Below are 15,756 nucleotides of genomic sequence, written 5' to 3'. Positions count from 1 at the left end.
GGGAAAATAGTGGATCCGCCCAAAAAAATGACGGATCCGCTATTTGAGGAAAACGGCGGTTTCAGACTGACGCCAAAAGACTGAAGTGTGAAAGAGGCCTAACTTTGTACCAGAAACGTGCGACTCAATTCTGGCACATTTTTGGTGTTTTGTGTTTCATGTTCCTGCCCCTTTTCCTGCTGCTTGTAACGTTCCACCTGTATGGAGTGGGAACGTAGGAGGGAGGATAAGAGATCCACAAGGTGGGTGGTGCCTGGAGGGAGAACGGAATTCAGTAGAGGATATTGGTGGTGGTGAAATTCAGTGCTGTGCCCTGGCGTGCAGTATAGAGATAGAGACGACCAGCTGTTCCAGAAAGGCAGGACATAATAAGAGATGTGTGACATGCTTTCAGTAAAGTCGGCTCTAAAGAGAGATGATAGAGACACGGATTAAATATAATTGTCTGTACAACATGACATATAAATAAAACGTATATAATGGTACATGGAGAAACGCGATGTTATTGTAACCATAAATTTGGGGTACTACATTAAAATATCACGAGCATTAAGTTGAGTGCAAGGTTCTTTTCTTTTGATTTGTATGGTGTGGGAACCTACCTGTGCACCTCTTAACAGTAGTGCACACGCTCTTTGTTGTATACTGTGTAACCCTTAACGTGGAGCACACTGTTTGGTCATGTCAACCTTCTCCTATAATGCAGAAGAGACCTCAAGTATTCTGGCACGCTCAACTTTTAATAGTGATTTCCTCAAAGCTCCACCCAGGGAGACATGAGGCCGTGACCTGGAACGGGAGCACAAGAGACGCGCCTAGTCTCTGCACATTCGGCGACGTCATCTCCGCCGTTCTAGTGCGCCGTAGTATTGGTCGGTTTTTCGGACACGCCCCTTCCTTCTATTTTAGAGGCGCTCCACCCACCTACACATCAGACGAGCGGGGGAAACCGCGTCTGATGTCGGCACAAGACTCCACGTTCTCCGGACACAGGTAATAACTTTATAGCCCCTGCACTGCCATCCTACGGTCGTGTTCCAGTCCGGGACACTCTGCTGTTACCTAGTTTGAGCATACAGTTCTAATACACACCTTTATTTAGTCCTAGCTTATAATTCCTCTGCTCAGCGCTTTTACCAGGTATGCTCTTATTATATCATTTACCGTGCACATGGTCTTTTCTCGGCTAACACACTGCCTTGTTCTGCCTCACCTTCTCAGACGCTGACAAATTTTGTACCTTGAAGCATATGTGCCTCTTTAACCCTATTTTCATCCTAAGTACGGTACGTGTCATATTTTCTTCCATCCCTATTCTCTTTAACCCAACAAAAAGTGCCTTTATACTTGTTTAGGTCTCATTCTGCATGACAATTCTTATGTCTTTGCTTATATTGCACCATGACCTATTTTTAGATATGCTTTTCATAATCTCATATTGGTTCATGACTTTGTATATACTTTTGTTGATTTGTATAATTTTTCGTTCATTATTTATTTCACTTGTAGTAACTGATGAAGGTCCAGATTACGGACCGAAACGTTTTGGGGTACTACATTAAAATATCACGAGCATTAAGTTGAGTGCAAGGTTCTTTTCTTTTGATTTGTATGGTGTGGGAACCTACCTGTGCACCTCTTAACAGTAGTGCACACGCTCTTTGTTGTATACTGTGTTTTTGGCTGTGGCATTTTTTTTTAATATGCTTGAGGTAAGGTTTTTCTTGTTTAGTGTTTATACACGTAGGCTTCTATAGAACCTCAAAAACACTAGAAAGTGGCATATACAAACCATTACAAAATATTCCTAATGCATGTATAAGATGTAATATACAAAATACTGGAAGTATACAAATAGTAAGTCCGCAGCAGACGAAGTTTAGTTATTGTGTTGGCTTGACTCTCAGAGACATAAAAGGCTTTGATGAAGGCCATGGGCGACAACTGTGTCATCAAAAAGACACCTATTTTTGGCACAAAAGATTTGTCACATTTTAGCCAGTGGTGTAGGTAATAAAGTGAATCTGTCAGCAAGATTTTTACTCCCTCATCTGAGAGCATGATAACGTAGGCAAAGAGACCCTGAATCTAACAATGCATCACTTAGATTACTGGGTGCAGCCGTTCTCGCACAATCAGAGTTTTTAGATTTAGCAATGCAGCAGTGAGAAAGTGAGCTGCTTATCAAATGAAGGGGTGGAGTCGGACTAGCATGCACGTGCTGCTGTAGTCCAGACAATGATAATCGCCAAGTGATAAAACTTTCATTGTAAGTAAACAACAGCACACGGCCTGAAATGTGACACATCGTTGAAACCAGTGTTTTAATCCCTACCTTATGCTGTCCTCAGATTACTTAGCAAAAGCCTGCTGATTCCATTTAAAGAGAATATGTCAGGAGGTTTTTGCTATCCCATCTGAAAGCAGCATAAAGTAGGGGCAGAGACCCTGATTGTTATTTACCGGGCTGCTTGTTGTCGTTTGGATAAAACCACTGTTTTATCTGCTGCAGAACTAGCATTTATCTGAATGTAGAGCTCTGTATAACTCTGCCTCCGCCCCCGATTGGCAGCTTTCTGATCATGTACAGTGTACACAGTAAACTGCCAATCAGTGGTGGGGCGGAGTTATACGGAGCTCATGAATATGCTTGACTACGTTACAGCAGGTTTACTAGTCCTCTAGTGATAATCTCCTGCTGATAAAACTGTTTTATCAAAATTACATCAGGAATCAGGAAACTATTTTCCTAGAATTCAGTTACTTGCAGTGAGTTGCATTAGGAGAGACCTCCCTAGTCATTAAGGTTGTATCAGTCAGCAAAGAGTGGACTGATTCCAGGGGCAAAAATTGAGAATGCGGGTCATTGCTATAATATGATACTGGAGCATGAAGTTATTGTAAACCTGTATGTGGCCATGAGATCTGATAACAAGCTGTGAAAAAGATGTATTAACTGTAAAAGACTTATTTAGTACCTGTCTACATGTTTGACAAGATTTTACTTTCCTTTCTCTTTAAAGATACAGAATGAATTGGAAAATGAACACCAAAAATATTTACTACAGCTTGAGGAAACAAAGAAACAACTACGTGAAGAAGCACAAATAGGATTGGAAATTGAGAGACAAAAACATGAGGAAATGTTAAATGATTTTCAAAACAAGAGTGAGGCACTAGAAAGAAAGGTTAGTAGGTTAGTGCTGCTGTCTATATTGCTCAGCTGCTCGAAGCAACATCCACCAGTGTTTGATGCCTACAGCCAAGCATGGCCTTATCATTGCTCAGCTAGAAGTTAAGGCTATGTGCACACGTTGCGGATTTGTCTGCGGATCCGCAGCGGATTGGCCGCTGTGGATTCGCAGTAGTTTTCCATCTGGTTTACAGTACTATGTAAACCTATGGAAAACCAAATCCGCTGTGCCCATAGTGCGGAAAATACAGCGCGGAAACTCTGTGTTGTATTTTCCGCAGCATGTCAATTCTTCTGCAGCGTTTTATACCTGCTCCTCAATAGGAATCCGCAGGTGTAAAACCTCAGGTGAAATCCGCACAAAAAATGCACAAAATCCGCGGTAATTCTGCAGGTAATCCGCAGGTAAAACGCAGTGCGTTTTACCTGCAAATTTTAAAAAAACGGTGCGGAAAATTACGCAACATGTGCACATAGCCTAAAACTTTCCATTCCTGAGTTTCTAATATATGTTAGGCCTCTTTCACACGTCAGTGTCTCCGGTACGTGTAGTGACAGTTTTCTCACGTACCGGAGACACTGACACACGTAGACCCATTCAAATGAATGGGTCTATGCACATGTGCGTGTTTTCACACGGACCGTATGTCCGTGCTGAAAACACGTCGACATGTCCGTTTTCCACCGGCAGCAGTTTTGAACAGCTGACATGTGCCCGCAATAGCGGTGGGTGGAATCGCGATTCACCCGCCGCTTTCAAATAGTTAAATGCCTCTGTCAAATGCTGACTGCGGCATTTAACTACCGCTTCCAGCCATCGGGCCGGAAATGAGTGCATCGCTGACCCCTGTCACATGATCAGGGGTCAGCAATGTGTCCGCATAACAACCAGTCTCCTTGAGACCTCTATGGTTGTTGATGTCGGATTGCTACGAGCGCCACCCTCTGGTCGGCGCTCATAGCAATGCAGGAATTCAGCTACATAGGAGCAATTTGAGCTTCGCTCCTATGTAGCTGAGCCGATCCAGTTGTGCCAGCTTCTAGCCTCCCATGAATGCTATTGAAGCATGGCAAAAGTTAAAAAATTTTAGAAAAAAAAAAAAAATATATAAAAGTTTAAATCACCCCCCTTATGCCCCATTCAAAATAAAACAATACAAAAATCAAATATACAAATATTTGGTATCACTGCGTTCAGAATTGCCCGATCTATCAATAAAAAAATGGATTAACCTGATCGCTGAACATCGTAGCGAGAAAAAAATTAAAAAAGCCAGAATTACGTTTTTTTGGTCGCCGCGACATTGCATTAAAATGCAATAGCAGGAGATCAAAAGAACGTATCTGAACCAAAATGGTATAATCAAAAACATCAGCTCGGCACGCAAAAAATAAGCCCTCACCCGACCCCAGATCACGAAAGATAGAGACGCTACGGGTATCGGAAAATGGCACAATTTTTTTTTTTTCTAGTAAAGTTTGGAATTTTTTTTCAACACTTATATAAAAAATAACCTAGACATGTTTGGTGTCTATGAACTCGCAATGACCCGGAGAATCATAATGGCAGGTCAGTTTTAGCATTTAGTGAACCTAGCAAAAAAGCCAAACAAAAAACAAGTATGGGATTGCAGTTTTTTTTCAATTTCACCACACTTGGAATTTTTCTCACGTTTTCTAGTACATGACATGCTAAAACCAATGATGTTGTTAAAAAATACAACTCGTACCGCAAAAAATAAGCCCTCACATGGCCATATTGACGGAAAAATAAAGAAGTTATGGCTCTGGGAAGGAGGGGAGCGAAAAACAAAAGCGAAAAAACAAAAATACCCAGGGTCACGAAAGGGTTAATATATGTCACAATTTGATGCGTAGCACTTTAAAGAATACATATCAACCAATATTATCTGTGATACAACATATCCAGAAAAAAGAAGAGATCTATGATTTAAATATACCGTAACTCCAAAGTTTATTAAGAATTTACAGAAAAATTACACGAGTAAAATGTATTAAAAACAATGATACCTCAAAAAGGACAATACCGCTGTACTATATTGCCAGTGCAAAAATATTGTATGTACTACATCTGTATCTGTATCCTGTTTCCACAGATTATTATATTAGATCTCTTATTAATAAACCCACTTCTCTCCTAAATAAATTGGTAATAATTGTGCTGGGAGTTATTTACCTAGTCTAAAATAGTTTTCAGAGAGGTCAAGAGGAAGTCAAGCAGGCCTGGATGGTCCCTATTACCCTGATGCGCTTTTCGCCAGTGTGGCTTCTTCCTGCCTTTCCTCCTGTTTTTCTAATCAAAAATTCGAGGATAGCATGATTGCTGCCTCCTAAATTCTCAGCCACCTTTACTTCCTCAACCATTTCCTCCATGTCGATAAGAATTAAATCCAAGATGGCAGATCATCTTGTTCTCTCTTCTACTTTTTGAAAGATAAAGTTTTCCATGAGAGAAGATAATAATTTTCTGGACCCATTAGTTTTGCCTGAGAGAGATTGCAGACAAATATCTAGATAGTTGTCACCAGTTTTGACCAATATGAGATGTGGCCACCGCCTTTGAGGGCTGATATACAGCATTCTATAATGCTGTATATTGGCCCCCAACCTGAAATGTAAGAGAAGAAAAATATCTTTTATTATACTCACCTGCGGGGCGGGGCGGTCCGAGAGGTGTCGCTGGTCCTGGTCCTGGTCCGGCGCCACTCATTATCGCCATCCTCCTACTTGGTTCATGCGCAGGCAAGCTTATCTGCCCTGTTGAGGGGCAGAGCAAAGTACTGCAGTTTGCAGGAGCCAGGAAAGGTCAGAGACGCCCAGCGCCTGCGCACTGCAGGACTTTGCTCTTCCCTCAACAGGGCAGATAAGAACACCTGCGCAGAAGGGCGAGCAGACTGTGTGGATGATTCAGGCACAAGTCATCCACATGAACCAAGAAGGAGAACGGCGATCGTAAGAAGATTGGAGGTGCCGGACCAAGAAGAGCGACACCCCTCGGACCGGACTGCCATGCAGGTGAGTATAATAAAGTTTATTTTTATCCTCTTACAGGCCAGGTTGGGGGTTTATATACAACATTATATAATGCTGTATATAAGCTCTAAAAGGCGGTGGCCACATCTCTTATTGGCCAAACCTGGTGACAGGTTCTCTTTAAAATCTCACATAATCACTATGTCGTACTTTTTTCAGAACAAAGACATCTGATGTAAAAAGAGTTAATCTCCACTCTGTCCAGGTGGCCTATAATAAACACCTACAATTGTGTAATTTCTGTTCTTCTCTCCTTGTATTCTTACCCAAACAGTTTCTATAGAGCTACCATTCTTTGAAGCTTGGATCTCTGTGGAGATATACTCTTTCCTCACATACAATGCAATACCTCCTCCTTTCTACCTCCACCTTGTTCAGCAGGCTTCTTATAAATAAGTTGTAGCCTTCAAGGTTTGTATTCCAATCATATGTATAACCCCACCAAGTTTCAGTGATGCCTATGACATCACATCTCTCTTCCTGTGTTAGCTCCAATTCTCTTTGTTTGTTTCCCATGCTGTGTGCATTTGTATAGACACATTTTAGTTTGTAGTCGGCCTCTTTTGCTCCTCTACTTTCATTTGGAATTTGATGTCTTTGTCCTTTATTTTCATTTCCAATAGCAGGGTTCCCAACAGAATTCCTTAGCTACATATGTTTCTAGCTGTATATTTCCCATATATTAAATATATATCATATCAAATATACAAAAAAAATGTTGGCACTGTACAAGTGTACAAATATTTTGAATCATTTTCTCTATGACAATCAGTAATGTCAGTAGTATAAAAAGAAAATGCTGGTAGGATAGTAAGTACTACTGGGCTGGTGTTGGAGTTGGAGGAACATCTGTTAGTGCCTAATACAACACCTGGCAAAAATTATGGAATCACCGGCCTTGGAGGATGCTCATTCAGTTGTTTAATTTTGTAGAAAAAAAAGCAGATCACAGACATGGCACAAAACTAAAGTCATTTCAAATGGCAACTTTCTGGCTTTAAGAAACACTAGAAGAAATCAAGAACAAAAAAATGCGGTAGTCTGTAATGGTTACTTTTTTTTAACCAAGCATAGGGGGGAAATTATGGAATCACTCAATTCTGAGGAAAAAAATATGGAATCACCCTGTAAATTTTCATACCCAAAAATAACACCTGCATCAAATTTGATCTGCTCATTAGTCTGCATCTAAGGCTGCCGTCATACTAGCAGTATTTGGTCAGTATTTTACATCAGTATTTGTAAGCCAAAACCAGGAGTGGAACAATTAGAGGAAAAGTATAATAGAAACATATGCACCACTTCTGTATTTATCACCCACTCCTGGTTTTGGCTTGCAAATACTGATGTAAAATACTGACCAAATACTGCTAGTGTGATGGCAGCCTAAAAAGGAGTGATCACACCTTTGAGAGCTGTTGCACCAAGTGGACTGACATGAATCATGGCTCCAACAGGAGAGATGTGAATTGAAACAAAGGAGAGGATTATCAAACTCTTAAGGCCCCGTCTCACATAGCGAGATCGCTAGCGAGATCGCTGCTGAGTCACTAGTTTTGTGACGCAACAGCGACCTCCATAGCGATCTCGCTATGTGTGACACGTACCAGCGATCAGGCCCCTGCTGTGAGATCGCTGGTCGTGTCGGAATGGCCTGGACCTTTTTTTGGTCGCTGAGGTCCCGCTGACATCGCTGAATCGGTGTGTGTGACACCGATCCAGCGATGTCTTCACTGGTAACCAGGGTAAACATCGGGTTACTAAGCGCAGGGCCGCGCTTAGTAACCCGATGTTTACCCTGGTTACCAGCGTAAATGTAAAAAAAAAAAAACAATACATACTCGCCTTTCGGTGTCCAGGTCCCTTGCCGTCTGCTTCCTGCTCTCACTGACTGCTGGCCGTACAGTGAGAAGTGAGAGCACAGCGGTGACGTCACTGCTGCGCTCTGCTCTCACTGTACGGCCGGATCTCAGTCAGAGCAGGAAGCAGACGGCAAGGGACCTGGACACCGAAAGGCGAGTATGTACTGTTTGTTTTTTTTGGTAACCAGGGTAAACATCGGGTTACTAAGCGCGGCCCTGCGCTTAGTAACCCGATGTTTACCCTGGTTACCCGGGTGCTGCAGGGGGACTTCGGCATCGTTGAAGACAGTTTCAATGATGCCGAAGTCGTTCCCCTGATCGTTGGTCGCTGGAGAGAGCGGTCTGTGTGACAGCTCCCCAGCGACCACACAGCGACTTACCAACGATCACGGCCAGGTCGTATCGCTGGTCGTGATCGTTGGTAAATCGCTTAGTGAGACGGGGCCTTTAAAAGAGGGTAAATCATCACGCAATGTTGCAAAAGATGTTGGTTGTTCACAGTCAGCTGGGTCTAAAATCTGGACCAAATACAATCAACTTGGGAAGGTTGTTAAAGGCAAACATACTGGTAGACCAAGGAAGACATCAAAGCGTCAAGACCGGAAACTTAAAGCAATATGTCTCCAAAACAGGAAATGCACAACAAAACAAATGTGGAACGAATGGGTGGAAACTGGAGTCAACGTCTGTGACCGAACTGTAAGAAACCGCTAAAGGAAATGGGATTTACATACAGAAAAGCTAAACGAAAGCCATCATTAACACCTAAACAGAAAAAAACAAGCTTACAATGGGCTAAGGAAAAGCAATCATGGACTGTGGATGACTGGATGAAAGTCATATTCAGTGATGAATCACGAATCTGCATTGGGCAAGGTGATGATGCTGGACCTTTTGTTTGGTGCCGTTCCAATGAGATTTATAAAGATGACTGCCTGAAGAGAACATGCAAATTTGCACAGTCATTGATGATATGGGGCTGCATGTCAGGTAAAGGCACTGGGGAGATGGCTGTCATTACATCTTCAATAAATGCACAAGTTTATGTTGATATTTTGGACACTTTTCTTATCCCATCAATTGAATGGATGTTTGGGGATGATAAAATCATTTTTCAAGATGATAATGCATCCTGCCATAGAGCAAAAACTGTGAAAACATTCCTTGAAAAAAGACACATAAGTTCAATGTCATGGCCTGCAAATAGTTCGGATCTCAATCCAATTGAAAATCTTTGGTGGAAGTTGAAGAAAATGGTCCATGACAAGGCCCCAACCTGCAAAGCTGATCTGGCAACAGCAATCAGAGAAAGCTGGAGTCAGGTTGATGAAGAGTACGTCTGACACTCATTAAGTCCATGCCTCAGAGACTGCAAGCTGTTATAAAAGCCAGAGATGGTGCAACAAAATACTAGTGATGTGTCTCAGTGTTTTTTTGTTTGTTTGTTTTTCATGATTCCATAATTTTTTTCCTCAGAATTAAGTGACTACCACATTTTTGTTCTTGATTTCTTTTAGTGTTTCTTAAAGCCAGAAAGTTGCCATTTGAAAGGACTTTAGTTTTGTACCATGTCTGTGATCTGCTTTTTTTTTACAAAATTAAACAACTGAATGAACATCCTCCAAGGCCAGTGATTCCATAATTTTTGCCAGGGGTTGTATATCGTAACTGAAAGGAAGAAATTAATAAAGTGCAGTGCAAATATGACCAGGGCCTCAGGTAAAAGTTTACTGAACACATGTTCAGACTTACAACTCATTAATCTGGGAATGTTTCCCATTGTGATTTTGTATTTTACGGACCCCGACACAAGCACCTTTAGGCCAGTCTCACATGTCCAGATATTTCTGGTACCGGAAGAAATGGTCCCGGAGCTATTCGTGTCCGTGTGTGCACGTAGGCCATCCGTGTGTCATCCGTGTGCTGTTCGTGTGCTGTCCGTGTATTGAAACAATTTGTTTCAATTTTAACCCTATGACTTTTAAAAAAAGCACACGGACAGCACACTGATGGCATCTGTGTGCGGTACATGTTTACACGCACCCATTAACTTTAATGGGTCCGTGTGATCTGTGCGCTCCCACGAACACTGACATGTCTCCGTGTTTTGCACACGGACACACGGTCCGTGAAAACACGCTGACATCTGCAGAGACACATTTATTTTAATGTGTCTACGTGTGTCAGTGTCTCTGGTACGTGAGGAAACTGTCACCACACGTACCGGAGCCACTGACTTGTGAAACCGGCCTTATTAGGTGGGGGAAAAAAGTATTTAGTCAGCCACCAATTGTGCAAGTTCTCCCATTTAAAAAGATGAGACCACAACTATGAGGGTCAAGATGAGAAAACAAATCCAGAAAATCACCTTGTCTGATTTGGCAAGATTTATTTTGCAAATTATGGTGGAAAATAAGTGTTTGGTCATTAACAAAAGTTCATCTCAATATTTTGTTATATATCCTTTGTTGGCAATGACAGAGGTCAAACGTTTTCTGTAAGTCTTCACGAGGTTGGCACACACTGTTGGTGGTATGTTGGCCCATTCCTCCATGCTGATCTCCTCTAGAGCAGTGATGTTTTAGGCCTGTTGGCTGGGCAACACGGACTTTCAACTCCCTACAATTGTTTTTCTATGGGGTTGAGATCTGGAGACTGACAAGGCCACTCCAGGACCTTCATATGCTTCTTACGAAGCCACTCCTTTGTTGTCCTGGCGATCTGCTTGGGATCATTGTCATGCTGAAAGACCCATCTGCAGCGCCCCCACTGCCGCAGGGCCGAGGGGTACCCGATACCGGGCCTCTGAGTCTCTGCTCCGGGGTTGTCACGGTGGCTAGGCCCGGTCCGTGACCCTGCTGAGGGGCGTACAGTAAATGATGGTTGTGGATGGTGGTGGGGGTGCGGTGCAGTAAATAACGAGGACACCAAGTTGCAGTCTCTTTACTGAAGATCTCTGGGTCCTCAGTCCGGAATACGGTTCACCAGGCTGTGCAAGTCCGGCCGGTCCAATGGCACCTCCAGAGTTCTCTTTGCAGGTGGAAATCTGTGCCTACCTGCTAGCGCTATGTGTTGTGGTCCTTCCCTGCTGTGCTTACGGAAAGTCCCCACAACTGTTGTGTCTGTTTCTTAAGTTCCCTCACAACTCGATTAGATGATGTTCTGCTAATCCTCCGTCCCTCCCTGATGTTACGGTTAGGACGGCACCCGTATGACGGGTAGGCTCGGAGCTCTTCCGGGACCCTAGAGTCGCCCCTCTCCACAAGTTGCCCCCCAAGACTGCATAGGTGATTTAGGTGAGACAGCCCGCCTATGACTGACTGTCCTGCCGTTGGTTTGAAGTATTGCCTGAAGCTGAATATAGTAATACTTCCTCGGCGTTCCGGCCGCCGGTGGTGCGCCTCAGTAGGATGTTGCCTCGGTCTTACAGCACGACTCCTACTGGTATTTCTCCTTCTTGCTTTGATCTCGTTTCTCACTCAGCACAATATATCTCGCTTCTGTTCCTTTCTTAGGGCACCGCCGCTATGCTGAGCAGGCACGGTCCCGTGACGTTCCTTCTTGTAGCCAGGCCTCTGTCAGGGTCCCAAACCTGACAGGGACCCTACCGAATCTTCCCCTACGACACCCTCTGCCACCAGGTGTTGTCTGGTCCAACCCAGTCAGCTTTCTCTCCTAACTTCCTGCCTGACCCCCAGTTTACCCACAGTGGTGAGGAGTGGCCTAATAAATAGCACCCTTAGCTCCCCCTGGAGGCCCGACTGTGAAATGTATTGGTGTATGTGATACCTGGTCAGATGAACTCCTTCAGTGCCATCAGACGTACCATAGCCCCACTTAGCGGCGGAGCCACAGTACTGCAACGACCAGGACTCTGGGGCGCTGCACTCCCCCCCGGTTAAATCCAGTACTCCGGGACTGGGAAGAAAACAACAATACATGTCAGCAAAAAGACATACAGTTTTGTGAGTGCAATAACAATAAGCATACTTGAACAGAGCTTCCCTTTATGGGAGGTGAGGACACTTGAACGTTACAAACATAGTTAAATACTTTTAAATAACTTTTCTATAAATACTCTTCTTACCCAACCGGGTATTCTACTAAGTGCAAAATTTTTAAACATTAATTCAGCATTGCCTTTAAGGATGTGCACTCTAAATCCACTAAAGACCTTCTTATAACACATTATAAGGCTTGAGCAACTGTGCTACATTCTCCTACTTTACATCTGCAGGACCGCCTGTCCTAACGGCTCCAGACCTACTGCCTCTCCTTTCTGTTGTGAATTTACCTTTTGGCTCCCTCTAGTGGCTACTAGTGATTTTACTCTGGGTATGTCATTCATCCCTTGTATGCTCACCTGGGTCGTTAGGTCAGGGGTGTTGCTATATAAGCTCCCTGGACCTTCAGTTCAATGCCTGGCAACGTTGATATCAGAGCTAATCTGTAGTGCTCTGGTCTTCTGATCCTGGTTCCTGCTTGATTAAGCTAAGTCTACTTTCTTGCTTTTTGCTATTTGTTTTTGTTTGCATTTTTGTCCAGCTTGTATATAATCTGTTTCCTGACCTTGCTGGAAGCTCTAGGGTGGCTGGTGTTCTCCCCCCGGGCCGTTAGACGGTTCGGGGGTTCTTGAATCTCCAGCGTGGATTTTGATAGGGTTTTTGTTGACCATATAAGTTATCTTACTACATTCTGCTATTAGTAAAGTGGGCCTCTCTTTGCTAAAATCTAGTTCATCTCTGTGTTTGTCATTTCCTCTTACCTCACCGTTATTATTTGTGGGGGGCTACTATCCTACTTTTGGGGTCTATTCTCTGGAGGCAAGAGAGGTCTTTGTTTTCCTCTTCTAGGGGTAGTTAGTCCTCCGGCTGGCGCGAGACATCTAGCGACCAACGTAGGCATGTTCCCCGGCTACTGCTAGTGTTGGCGTTAGGAGTAGATATATGGTCAACCCAGTTAACACTGCCCTATGAGCTGGATTTTTGTACGTCACAGACTTACTTGTTTCTCTGAGACCCTCGCCATTGGGGTCATAACAGTTTGCCAGGCCAGAATTAAATGTTTAATGCATTGCAGAAGCGGGATTATAAGAAAGAAAGTTCTGAGTTTTTTTTTCTCTCTCTCATTTTTTTTTTTCTTTTCCCCTTTACCTCTGAGTGGCTTGTGTTTGCTGCAGACATGAATGTCCAGACCTTGATTACAAGTGTGGACCAGCTTGCTGCTCGTGTGCAGGGCATACAAGATTATGTTATCAGAAGTCCTATGTCAGAACCTAAGATACCGATTCCTGAACCGTTTTCCGGAGACCGATTTAAATTTAGAAATTTCAGGAATAATTGTAAATTGTTTTTGTCCCTGAAACCCTGTTCATCTGGAGACTCCGCTCAGCAAGTAAAAATTGTTATTTCTTTTTTACGGGGCGACCCTCAGGATTGGGCCTTCTCGCTGGCGCCAGGAGATCCGGCATTGGCTGACATTGATGCGTTTTTTCTGGCGCTCGGTTTGCTTTATGAGGAACCCAATCTTGAGATTCAGGCAGAAAAGGCCTTGCTGGCTATGTCTCAGGGCCAGGACGAGGCTGAAGTGTATTGCCAAAAATTTCGGAAATGGTCCGTGCTGACCCAGTGGAACGAGTGTGCATTGGCTGCTAATTTTAGAAATGGCCTTTCTGAAGCCATTAAGAATGTGATGGTGGGTTTTCCCATTCCCACAGGTCTGAATGATTCTATGGCCCTGGCTATTCAAATCGACCGGCGGTTGCGGGAGCGCAAAACCGCTAATTCCCTCATGGTGTTGTCTGAACAGACACCTGATTTAATGCAATGTGATAGAATCCTGACTAGAAATGAGCGGAAAATTCATAGACGCCAGAATGGCTTGTGTTACTACTGTGGTGATTCTACACATGTTATCTCAGCATGCTCTAAACGTCTTACTAAGGTTGTTAGTCCGGTCGCCATTGGTAATTTGCAACCTAAATTTATTCTATCTGTAACTTTGATTTGCTCACTGTCATCGTATCCTGTCATGGCGTTTGTGGACTCGGGTGCTGCTCTGAGCCTTATGGATCTGTCATTTGCCAAGCGCTGCGGATTTGTTCTTGAGCCATTGGAAAATCCTATCCCTCTTAGGGGTATTGATTCTACGCCATTGGCAAAAAATAAACCGCAGTTTTGGACACAGGTTACCATGTGCATGACTCCCGAACATCGGGAGGTAATACGTTTTCTTGTTCTGCATAAAATGCATGATTTGGTTGTTTTGGGTTTGCCATGGTTACAGACCCATAATCCAGTCTTGGACTGGAAGGCTATGTCAGTGTCAAGTTGGGGCTGCCATGGAATTCATGGAGATTCCCTGCCCTTGTCTATTGCTTCTTCTACGCCTTCGGAAGTTCCGGCGTATTTGTCTGATTATCAGGATGTCTTCAGCGAGTCTAAGTCCAGTGCACTGCCTCCTCATAGGGAATGTGACTGTGCAATAGATTTGATCCCTGGCAGTAAGTTTCCTAAGGGGAGACTGTTTAATCTGTCGGTACCTGAACATACCGCGATGCGTTCATATATCAAGGAGTCTCTTGAGAAGGGGCATATCCGTCCTTCTTCTTCCCCTCTTGGTGCGGGATTCTTTTTTGTGGCCAAAAAGGACGGATCTTTGAGGCCTTGTATTGACTATCGGCTTTTAAATAAGATCACTGTTAAATTTCAGTATCCTTTGCCGCTGTTGTCAGATTTGTTTGCCCGGATTAAAGGTGCCAAGTGGTTCACCAAGATAGACCTTCGTGGTGCGTACAACCTTGTGCGCATTAGGCAGGGCGATGAATGGAAAACCGCATTCAATACGCCCGAAGGTCATTTTGAGTACTTGGTGATGCCATTCGGTCTCTCTAATGCACCTTCAGTTTTTCAGTCCTTCATGCATGACATTTTCCGGAAGTATCTGGATAAATTTTTGATTGTTTATCTGGATGATATTCTGTTTTTTTCTGATGATTGGGACTCGCATGTGGAGCAGGTCAGGATGGTTTTTGAGATTCTGCGTGAAAATTCTTTGTTTGTAAAAGGCTCAAAGTGTCTCTTTGGTGTACAGAAGGTTCCCTTTTTGGGGTTCATTTTTTCCCCTTCTGCTGTGGAGATGGATCCAGTCAAGGTCCGAGCTATTCATGATTGGACTCAACCCTCGTCAGTTAAGAGTCTTCAGAAGTTCTTGGGTTTTGCTAACTTCTACCGTCGTTTTATCGCAAATTTCTCTAGCGTCGTTAAACCGCTGACGGATATGACCAAGAAAGGCTCTGATGTAGCTAACTGGGCTCCTGCTGCCGTGGAGGCTTTCCAGGAGTTAAAACGCCGGTTTACTTCGGCGCCTGTTTTGTGCCAGCCTGACATCTCACTTCCTTTTCAGGTTGAGGTGGATGCTTCGGAGATTGGGGCAGGGGCCGTTTTGTCACAGAGAGGCCCTGGTTGCTCTACTATGAGACCTTGTGCCTTTTTCTCTAGGAAGTTTTCGCCGGCAGAGCGAAATTATGATGTGGGCAATCGGGAGTTGTTGGCCATGAAGTGGGCATTTGAGGAGTGGCGTCATTGGCTCGAGGGTGCTAAGCATCGTGTGGTGGTCTTGACTGATCACAAAAATCTGATGTATCTC

At 43.7% G+C, this 15,756-nt stretch overlaps 1 protein-coding gene across 4 annotated transcripts in view; it reads left to right on the top strand.

Moving 5' to 3' along the window:
* LEKR1 (leucine, glutamate and lysine rich 1) overlaps positions 1-15,756 on the top strand; it is a 235,398-nt gene that overhangs the window by 199,970 nt on the left and 19,672 nt on the right. For all 4 annotated transcript variants that reach the window (XM_077292945.1, XM_077292942.1, XM_077292944.1 and 1 more), the window contains one exon: positions 3,024-3,188. In XM_077292945.1, the coding sequence (XP_077149060.1) occupies positions 3,024-3,188 (165 nt within the window). The remainder of the gene's footprint in view (positions 1-3,023; positions 3,189-15,756) is intronic.

This window comes from Ranitomeya variabilis, chromosome 2, assembly GCF_051348905.1.
Source record: "Ranitomeya variabilis isolate aRanVar5 chromosome 2, aRanVar5.hap1, whole genome shotgun sequence".
Classification (NCBI taxonomy): Eukaryota; Metazoa; Chordata; class Amphibia; order Anura; family Dendrobatidae; genus Ranitomeya; species Ranitomeya variabilis.
This window is presented reverse-complemented; position numbering and strand designations above follow the sequence as displayed.